This window comes from Enhydra lutris, unplaced genomic scaffold (assembly GCF_002288905.1).
Source record: "Enhydra lutris kenyoni isolate GAN:26980312 unplaced genomic scaffold, ASM228890v2 scaffoldscaffold6, whole genome shotgun sequence".
NCBI lineage: Eukaryota > Metazoa > Chordata > Mammalia > Carnivora > Mustelidae > Enhydra > Enhydra lutris.
This window is the reverse complement of record NW_019154090.1, coordinates 26,474,650-26,485,265: the sequence shown is the minus strand read 5'-3', so window position 1 is coordinate 26,485,265 and position 10,616 is coordinate 26,474,650. Positions and strand designations below refer to the sequence as shown.

The 10,616-nt window shown below is 51.0% G+C and overlaps 1 protein-coding gene across 2 annotated transcripts; it reads left to right on the top strand.

Annotated features, from left to right (window-relative positions):
• Positions 1-236: 236 nt before the first annotated feature.
• Positions 237-6,302, top strand: LOC111141707. 2 transcript variants are annotated; one of them, XM_022494487.1, is made up of 5 exons: positions 237-323; positions 1,407-1,477; positions 2,843-3,007; positions 4,239-4,370; positions 6,057-6,302. In XM_022494487.1, the coding sequence occupies exons 2-5, from the start codon at positions 1,447-1,449 to the stop codon at positions 6,191-6,193; spliced, it is 465 nt and encodes a 154-aa protein (XP_022350195.1). In that variant the 5' UTR covers positions 237-323; positions 1,407-1,446; the 3' UTR covers positions 6,194-6,302. The 2 variants fall into 2 exon arrangements, with proteins under 2 accessions (XP_022350195.1, XP_022350194.1); XM_022494486.1 differs by having other exon boundaries at positions 1,396-1,477.
• Positions 6,303-10,616: the final 4,314 nt, after the last annotated feature.

Here is a 10,616-nt window from a genome sequence, read left to right as displayed (position 1 = left end):
CCGGCCCAGGACACACCGCCCCCTAAGTCCCCATCGCTGCCGGCTGGGGGTCTCTAGAGACAGGACCCCCGTGGGCGGAGAAATCGAGGAGAAGAATCACTCCGCAGTTTCCCTCCCCAGGCAGGGGGCCAGGGCGCCTCCAAGGACTCAGGTTGGGCGCTCCCACGCCCCGCCGAGGCAGGACGTTCCCACGCAGGGGTTGGCCTTGGGAAAGGCAGTGGGGCGGGCCCGGGGGCGGGCGCCCCGCGCTCTGGCCCTTCTGCGGGCCCAGTCTCCGTTACTCGCTCTGCAGACCCAAGTTGCCCTCGGCGCTGAGCCGCGAGGTGAGTGAGTGGGTGGGAGAGTTTGGCTGCCGGAGCCCCGCGGGTGAGGGTTAGGGCTTGGACCCGAACTTTCATAATTTCGTCACCAGTCAGGGCCTGAGTGGTTCCTGCCATCGGAGAGGGTTAGGGGGTTTCTGGCGGCTCAGAGTCAAGGACTTCTCGGGAATTAGCTCCTTTCTGCGCGTGGGACGCCATCTCTTTCTCTGGATGTAGATTACTCTTTCCCTCTCACTATTATGTGGGGCTCCCCCACCTACTTATCACATGGTACAGTCCCTCCTTGTCTCTAATTATTGCGTGCTCTTCCCTCTCCCCAGATGTGAGGGGCCCTTTTTCTTTCCAGAAGTGGGATACTCCCTTCCTCTCCCAAGATGTGTGCTCCTTTTCCTCCCTCTGACCCAGTTTGGTCCTTATCCTCCTCTAAATTCTCCCCCAAATCCTCCCCCCCACCCTTCCCAACCTCCCCAACCTCCCCGGGATGCCAAACCCTGAGACTTTCCTGGGAGTAGGGGGCTGGGCTCAGCTTGTGCCCGCCCCCCCCCCCCCGCCCCCACCAGATTCAGCAGAGCAGGCTCTGTGAGCACGTAGGCAGCCAATTAGGGGGAAAGAGTGGGGGCCAGGCCTTCTGTGCAGAAACCTTGGCAGATGGCCCTGTGAGGAAAAGTCCTAGCCGTGGGACCTGCTCCCTCCCTACCTGGAGCCCTACTCAGTTTCCTTTGGGAGGGGGAGCAAACCACTGAGGGAGGGTTCCCAGCTCTCCTGGCCAAGCTGGGGCTGGAACCAGAACCCAGGCCCCGTAGCCCCAAATTGTTGAGACCTTGCCTCAGAAGTTAGGCCTCCTCCCATTTCTTGGAAGGTTAACTGAGGTCCCAGGAGGGAGGTTCCAAATGTCTAGGATCCCCATCCACCTCCTTAGGGATAGCAGACAAAAGTACAAGAGTCAGGGGCATGAGGGTGACCTTGAAGTTCTGGGACCCTACCATCATAGCACCTGTGAAAAAGGGTTTCTCTGTGTGGGCTACATGGGTAGGGGCAAGGGCAATGTGGGGGCAGGGCTCACACACACACACAGATGTTCTTCAGAGCTGCCTGGAGCTTGGTGCTGAGGAAAACAGGACCTGGGATGCGGGGGACCCACAGCCCAGGAAGCGCCGGTAAGACCTGCATGCCCACCCCTGACCAACTCTGAGGCTAGGGGTGGGCTCCTGCCTTCAGGCTGCTCTGGGCCTGCTCCAGACCATTTCCCACAGTCCCACTCCTCCGTCCTGGACCACATGCCTCCAGGACATGCAGCTCACATTTGACAACACCCCTTCCATTCGAAGCTTCCTCAGGGCCTGATCCCCCAAACCTCAGGTGCCTAAGGCCTTTGTGTCCTGAAGCAGAGGGTACTGACAGGACCTGGCATCTCCTTTCCAGATGCTAATTAGAAGAAAGGCACCTAAAGTAGGAGAGACTTCAACCAAATAGCAGAAGGGCCTTCCGGACCCAGAATAACAACAGATAACAGTTATTGAGGCCTTACTATGTACTCCAAGTTGTGATCAACATTTCACACAGATTAACACACTTAGACTTCACGACAGCCATGTATGGCGGACGCTGTGCTACTGTCTCCATTTCTCAGATGAACAAACTGAGGCCCATAGACCTACATATTAAAAGGCCAAAACAGTCCCATGCCGTCCTGGTGGTAGTACCGATGCCTTCCGTGTGGGCATCTCTGGTATCAATAAACACAAGCTTTATCAAGACCCTCCCAGTGCCCAGCCTTGCTCTGGACCTCCTGGACACCCACGCGGAGCCCTTGAGGGCTTAGCCGGCAGGGAAAGCTTGCAGTAAAAGAAGCCAGTAGGAAAACCGACCTCTAGCGGTGTAACTTAGGGAGCGCCTCCTGTGTATACCCTTTCGAGTATAGTACCTTGAAACTTCCCACAGCAGGGTGAGGTAGTTTCTCCTATTGCCCCCACTTTCCAGAGGAGGACATTGAGGCGCAGTGAAGTCGAGGGGCCTGCTGGAGCTGGGGTGGGCGGAACTGGGGCTCAAACCCAGCTGACTCCAAAGGTGTGCCCTTGACCCCGGTCAGAGGCATGTGGACAGCGCTCTACAGCTTGCAAAGCGGTTCCACGTCTGCCATCTTGGTTCATCTCACTTGGTCTTTATCCACCCACTGCCTTTGCCTGACATGCCCGCCTCACGTTCAATCCAACCAGAGAGCATGAGATTTGAAGCCAAAGAGGCTGAATCACGGCTCTGGCCATGCTCCTTGTTGCTCTGTGAGTTTCAGTCACTTAGCTGTTCAGTTTCTCCATCTGTAAAACGGAGAGAACAGTCTGACCGGGCTCAGAGTGATGCGGAGTAAATGAGTCAACTCCCCCAAAGGCCTGGGAATGGCTCCTGGCCCACTGTAAGTGCTCAGTAAATGCAACCTTTTTTTTTTTCTTTTTTCCTAAATATTATGGGGAGAGCTGGGATGTCCCAGGGGCAGCCTGAATTCAGCTCTTCCATTGCCCCTGCAGCCCACCGCGAGGGGAAGATGCCGCCCTACACCAACTACCATGCCCAGCGCTCCTACCCCATGCCCGATGAGCCCTTCTGCACAGAGCTCAACGCTGAGCAGCGGGCCCTGAAGGAGAAGGAGAAGGGCAGCTGGACCCAGCTGAGCCACGCCGAGAAGGTGGCCTGTAGGTGTCAGGGTGGGGCTGGCTGGGCAGAGTGGGCTGGGCGGTGACTCTGAAAAGGGCACCTGGGTGGCTCAGTCACTTAAGGGTCCGACTCTTGGTTTTGGCACAGGTCACAGCCTCCCATGCTGAGGTCATGATCTTAGGGTCGTGAGATCGAGCCCTGCAACTGCTTGAGATTCCCTCTCCCTCTCCCTTCCCCTCTACCTCTCCCCCACCTCTCTCTAAAATAAATAAGTAAGTAAATATATAAATAAATAAAATCTTAAAAAAGAAAGAAAGAAAGAGAAAAAAAGAGAAAGACTGCTACCCAAGACAGCCAGAAATCCCCAAATACCTGATCTGAGGGGTGAAGTTCATCATTTGTTTGTTTATTCTTTTTTTTTTTTTTAAAGATTTTATTTATTTATTTGACAGAGAGAGATCACAAGTAGGCAGAGAGGCAGGCAGAGAGAGAGGAAGGGAAGCAGGCTTCCTGCTGAGCAGAGAGCCCGATGCGGGGCTCCATCCCAGGACCCTGAGATCATGACCTGAGCTGAAGGCAGTGGCTTAACCCACTGAGCCACCCAGGCACCCCTGTTTGTTTATTCTTTTATTCAATCAGCTCTTTGTGCACAGCCAGATGCTAGGTGATGCTGCGGACACAGGAGTGAATCACCTTGATGGTTCTTGCCATTGGCCTAGGGCTCCCAGTTCAATGAGGGAATGGACACAGACTCGGAAAACTGTAACACAGGCTGTGTCTAGGGCGAGGTGTGTCCAGGAGGTTGTGAGGACCCGAAAGAGAGAGAGATGGAATCCTGGTGGGCCTTGCAGAGGAGGGCATGTTCTGGTTGGCCTTGAATGGTGAGGAGGAGGGTGTCGCCTGGCAGTGGGAACAGCGTGGGGAGAGATACGGAAGCAGGAAAGCATGGACTGTCTTGGGTATCACTGAGTGTTGTGGGGAGGTGGAGCAGAAAGGCAGGTAAGGTGGGTGGGAGGGCGGGGACCTGACCCTGGGAAACGGGAGGGATGTGTCCTGCCCACCAGAAGTTCCCCTAAACAACTCTGATATTTGGAGCCTGCTCCTGGCCATGCTTTGCCTAAAGGGGATGCTCCATAAGAATTTGCTGAATGGACAGCCTCTGCTGCAAGAGTGGGGAGGCTGGGGATCCCTGAGGCCAAGACTTGGCCCAGGGTCTTGGGAATGGATACACATGAGGCCCCTCCTTCCCCACCCCTCCTCTGCCTCCAGTGTACCGCCTTCAGTTCCACGAGACCTTCGCAGAGATGAACCGTCGCTCCAACGAGTGGAAGACAGTGATGGGCTGTGTTTTCTTCTTTTTTGGATTCACAGCTCTGATGATTTGGTGGCAGCGGGTCTATGGTGAGTGGCAATCCCTCACCTTGCTACAGCCCTGGGCCATGCCCTTGTGGTCAGAGCCACCAGCCCAGCTCTTACAGGGCGACTATCCTGGCACTCATCTGCAGAGTTTTGAAAAGTCCTCCAGGGTGAAGGGCAGAGCATGGCTGCCTGGGTTGGGATGCAGGAGCTCTACTTCTCTGGGTCTCAATTCCTTCACCTGTAAAATGAAAATAATAGTGCCCACATCACAGGGTTCTTTTGAGGATTTAATGGCTGTAAGCCAGTGCCTGGCACATTATCATGAATGGAGCCGTTACTGATTGCTGTTAGTAACCATTAATTTTTCCATCACAGAGTCTCCAACATAGGAGAACTTAAACAAGATATAGGTTTTGTTCCTCTCACAAAAAAGGCCAGGGAGAGTATGGAGACTGAAATGTCAGGCTCCTTCTATGGTGTTGCACGGTTGTCCTTGCTGTGTGGCTTCCTTCTTGCCATATGAGATGGCTGCTTCAGCTCCAGCCTTGAAGGCCTACCTTCCAAGCCAAGAACAGGGCAAGGGATGCCCCTCCTCTTTAAGGTCCAGAAGTTGCCCACATCCCTTCTGCTCACCTCCTGTTGGCTAGAAATGATCACATGACCATGTCTAGCCACAAAGGAAATTGGGAAATGTAGTTTTTAGCTAGCTGGTCCCATGCCCAGCTAATGGCTTATGACTACGAAAGAGTGATGCTCCAGGTGTGGTCCCTGGACCAACATCATCATTTGAATGCTCAGAAATGCAAATTCTCAGCCCCAGTCTGGATCTACTAAGTCAGATACTGTGAGAGGGAGCCCAGCCATCTGTGTTTTAACAAGCTCTCCAAGTCATTCTGATGCCCACTCAGCTTTAGGAAGCACTGCTCCAGAAGGGACCGGGATGTTGGGGGAAGAGCTGGCAGCCTGTGCCCCAGCTTTTCACCTCCAACAGCCTCACCTTTCTTTTTCTGTGAGAGTGTGATGGGAATTCCTGCCTTGCATGAGGAAGAAATGAGGGAGACTTTGGGAAGAATTCTAGTCTAGTCCAGTGTTTGGTGCTGACAGGTGCCATAAAGATCTTTTCCTTCTTTCCCACCCAGTGGGATAGGAAGTCCCAGTGAAGAGGTCTGACAAGCTGAGTCAGCCTTAGAGCAGATGGACCAGGAAGTCAAGTCTGAGCTGGGTGGGGAGGCCCATGGTCCCTCATACACACAAGTCAAGGCACCTAAAACGCCTCTTGAGTACCCCAGCCTTTTAGCAAACTAACTGCCCTCTTCAGATTTTTAAAGTGAACACCCCTTCCTCACCTCCTACTTCCAACCCCCTTAGGAAGCAAAAGAAACCGTCTCATCCTGGGCCCTTCCCAGTCCGTGGGAGCAAAGTCAGTAATTGTAATTTGAATCAGTGCTCCTATTCCATTGGGCCATAAGGTAAGGAAGTGGGCTCAGAAAGGGGAAGGAGCTTGGCCCAATTCCCAGTGAGTCAAAGGCAGAGCTGGGACCAGAACCCAAAGGTCCCTGCAATGAAGCTTTAGCAGGGAGTTTGGAGGGGGGACAGACAGGGTGGAAGTGGGGTCCTCAGTGCAAGGCATCCTAACCCTGTGACTGGAGACCCTGGCTCAGGGGGACAGGGTGGAGGACTTGCAGGGTCCTGAGTCACCCTTGCCCCCACCCCATGCCTTCCCCGCAGTGTTTCCAAAGAAGCCCATCACCCTGACGGATGAGTGGAAGGCCCAACAGCTCCAGCGTATCCTGGATATGAAGGGCAACCCCGTGCAAGGCCTGGCCTCCCAGTGGGACTATGAGAAGAAGGAGTGGAAGAAGTGATGCGGTATCAGGGCTGACCTCCCTGCAGCTCCACTCCGGCCTAGAGCCTGTGGAGGGCCCTTTCCTCTCCTTAATGCCAATAAAGCAGGCCTGTTCTCTTCTGTCTTCAGTCTCCACCTCAGTCTTTACTTGGCACGAACCTTAAACTATACCTAAGATTGAGTACTGGGGTGAAGGAAGGGCAGGAATAAGCCACTTTCCAGGGGCCCAGAGCCCAGCCAGTCATGGAGGGCTTCCTGGAGGAATAGGAGCTAGGTTTTAGTCTTAAGGGATCTGGGGCATTAGGAAAGGGAGGAAGGAGAAGGGAAGGTATTCCAGGTGGAGGGAGTGGCTTGAGCAAAGGCACGGACTTACTCAATTATTAACAAATATTTACTGAGCACCTGCTGTATGCCAGGTAGTACTATGCCAGGCCATGGGGATGCAGCAGTGAATAAGACCAAGTCTTTGGGCCCATAGAGGAGGCATTCTTTTATGGAGGGAGACAGAAAAACGAATATGTAATGAGTGCTGTAAGGAAACAAAACAAAGCAGGATAAAGGGACAGAATTAAGGTGCGCCTGGGTGGCTCAGTTGGTTAAGTGTCTGACTCTTGGTTTTGGCTCAGGTCATGACCTCAGGATCTTGGGATGGAAACCTTGTGTTGGGTTTCATGTTCAGCTCCCGACACCAATTGGATGTATGAAAATTCAACTCAATTCCGACATGCAATTCGGAAATAGCATCACAGGTTAAGGGTTCCGTCCTACCAGAAGCCCTGCCCCCGACTTTTAGACACCAGTCCCCAGCCCAAGTTACCTGTGCTTCTGACTGACAGGCTAGAAATCAGAGGATTCCACAAACCGATCCCTTGGTTTGATTAGTTTACTAACACAGCTCTCAGAACTCAGGATTATTCACTGGATTACCAGTTTCTTACAAAAGGACAGAACTCAGGAACAACCAGATGGAAGAAATGCAGAGGGCAAGGCATGGGGAAAACCAAAGAATTGCCCTGCCCCCTCCAGGCACTGCTCTCCCTGCATCTCCACGTGTTCACCAACCCAGGAACTCTCCAAAAAACCTGTCCTTTGGGTTTTTTTTTTTTTTTTTTAAGATTTTATTTATTTATCAGAGAGAGAGAGGAAGAGAGGGCGAGCACAGGCATACAGAATGGCAGGCAGAGGCAGAGGGAGAAGCAGGCTCCCTGCCAAGCAAGGAGCCCGATGTGGGACTCGATCCCAGGACTCTGGGATCATGAACTGAGCCGAAGGCAGCTGCTTAACCAACTGAGCCACCCAGGCGTCCCATCCTTTGGGGGTTTTATGTAGTCTTCCTTACAGAAAGAACCACGATTGATTAAATCATTGGCCTTTGCAGAATGATTCAACCTCCAGTCTCTCTCTCTTCCTGGACTTGTGCAGCTGTGGGATTCAAAGTTCAACCCTCTAACCGCAGGGTTTGTCCTCTGGGAAATCCTTAGGTGGAGCCCAAAAGTCACCTTGTTAACATAAGAAGCGTCTCTTTCCTTGCTCTGATTACTTAGCAAATTCCAAGGGTATTAAGAGCTCTGTGCCAGAAACTGGACGAAGATCAAATTTATGTATTTCTTATTATAAATCACACTATCACAGGCTGGCATAACATAATACCACTGGCTGAGTGGCTTAAACAACAGAAATGTATTTTCTCACAGTTCTGGAGGCTAGAAGTCCAAGATCAAGGTTTTGCAGGATTGGTTGCTTCTGATGTCTGTCTTTGGCTTGCTAATAGCCACATTCTTGCTACATCCTCATGGTACTTTCCTCCGTGCATATGCGCGTCCCTGGTGTCTCTTGGTGTTCAGATTTCCTCTGCTTATAAACATGCCCGTCCGATTGGGTTAGGGCCTTTCGTAAAGGCTTCATTTTATCTTCATTGCCTCTTTAAAGACCCTATCCCCCCAAACCACTACATGCTGAGGTTCTGGAGGTTAGGACTTAAGTCTTAAGTGTATGGATTTGCGAGACATGACTCAGCCCGTAACAGTTGGGTTCAAAATTATTCCATTGTCTCCTTGTTCTGGGAGCATCGGGCACCTAGGGCATTTTCTCCTCTTGGTGGAAGTCAAAGACCCCTGACGGGGCAGGGGGATGACTAGAGACCCAGGATGCTCTTAATGGCCGGGCTCAGATCGAGCACACAGAGAATCAGCACCACGTTCTACTGGTCAAAGCAAGTCCTATGGTGTTCCGGTTACTAGTGCTACCTTACAAACTACCCCAAAACTTAGTGGCATAAAACAGCCATTGTATTATGCTCACCAATTCTGTAGGTCAGGAATCCAGTCATTACTCTTTGCTTCTGTTCTAGAATGTTTGAGGTCTCAGCTGGAAACACTCAAAAGGCAGTGGACAGAATCTTCTGGAGGTGTTTTCACTCTGGTGGTTGATGCTGGCTGAGCATTAACCTGAGCCAGACAGCTCAGTTGGCGCTGTCAACCGGACATCCTTATTTTGTGGCTTCCCCAGGTGGTCTCTCTGTGTGGGCTAGTTTGCACTACCTTGGAACATGGCAGATGGGTTCCAAGAGTAAGAATTCCAAGAGAACAAGAAGGAAGCATACTGCATCTTCATGGTCTAGCCTCAGAAGACACATAGCATCACTTCTGCTGAATGCTGTTGGTCCAGGCACTCACCAAGTTCCCACGTTCAAGAGGGAGAGGGCATAGATTTCCTGGCATGATGGTCACAATGAGAGACGTAAGATGCATATGAGATGGGAGATGCTGTTGTGGCCGTCTTTGGAAAATACAGTTTGCCCACCCACAGCCAAGCCCAACATCAGCGGGCAGAGAAATATCCTCCATCTGAGTATACGTGATGAATGTGGAGTGGGGAAAAGGCAGAATTGTGAGCGAATGCTACATCCCATCACTGATGGGGTAGAAACAATCAACACAGGGGTCCCTGGGTGGCTCAGTCGTTAAGCATCTGCCTTTGGCTCAGGTCATGATCCCAGGGTCCTGGGATTGAGTCCTGCATCAGACTCCCTGCTAAGCAGGGAGTCTGCTTCTCCCCATCCTGCTTGCTGTTCTCCCTGCTTGTGCGCGCGCGTTCTCTCTTTGTAAAATAAATAAATAAAATCTTAAAAAAAAAAACAACCAACCAACACAAAATTATGTCGATAGAGGCTAAAACTGACCACATTTAATTGAATATTGACTAAAATCCAAACAGACAAGAACATTTTGACATTTAGATCATGCAGTTCGACCTGAAAAATCGGACCAGATGGAAATAATGGACAACAGCCGATAATGCACAATGGCAGAAAACCGGAGAAATCAGATGTGGATAAACATGACTGAGAGAAGAATCACACTCTCATGGTGGCATTCACTCCATGAAGCCAAGTTGATTGCAATGAAGAAATAATTTTGTAAAATTAAATTTATAATAGCAAACATTAGAAAGAATTTAAGTTTTGTTATAAAACAATAGACTGGGGGCGCCTGGGTGGCTCAGTGGGTTAAGCCGCTGCCTTCGGCTCAGGTCATGATCTCAGGGTCCTGGGATCGAGTCCCACATCGGGCTCTCTGCTCAGCAGGGAGCCTGCTTCCCTCTCTCTCTCTCTCTCTCTCTCTCTGCCTGCCTCTCTGTCTACTTGTGATCTCTCTCTGTCAAATAAATAAATAAAAATCTTTTAAAACAATAGACTGAAGAAGAATAAAATTGACTTCATGCAGCTTGCTCAAGAAAGTGCTTTTTTTTTTTTAAAGATTTTATTTATTTATTTGACAGACAGAGATCACAAGTAGGCAGAGAGGCAGGCAGAGAGAGAGGACGGGAAGCAGACATAAGGATGTCTGGTTGACAGCCCTATGCGGGGCTCCATCCCAGGACCCCAGGATCATGACCTGAGCCAAAGGCAGAGGCTTTAACCCACTGAGCCCCCAGGCGCCCCAAGAAAGCGCTTTCTTTAAAAAAAAAAAGGCACTTTATTGCTGTATTAAAATTCGTGTAATTCTGGGGCACCTGGCTCAGTCAGTGGAGCATGTGACTCTTGATCTTGGAGATGTAAGTTTAAGCCCCATGTTGGGTGTAGAGATTACCTAAAAATAAAATCTTTTTTTTTTTTAAAGATTTATTCATTTTATAGAGAGAGTGTAGTGAGGAGCGGAGGGGGAGAGAGAATCCCAGGCAGATTCCCCACTGAGCACGGAGCTCAGGGCTCAATCTCACAACCCTGAGATCATGACCTGAGCCGAAATCAAGAGTCGGATGCTCAACCAAGTGAGTCACCCAGGCTCCTCTAAAAACAAAATCTTTTCTTTTTTTTTTTAAGATTTTATTTATTTATTTGACAGACAGAGATCACAAGTAGGCAAAGAGGCAGGCAGAGAGAGAGAGGAGGAAGCAGGCTCCCTGCGGAGCAGAGAGCCCGATGTGGGGCTTGATCCCAG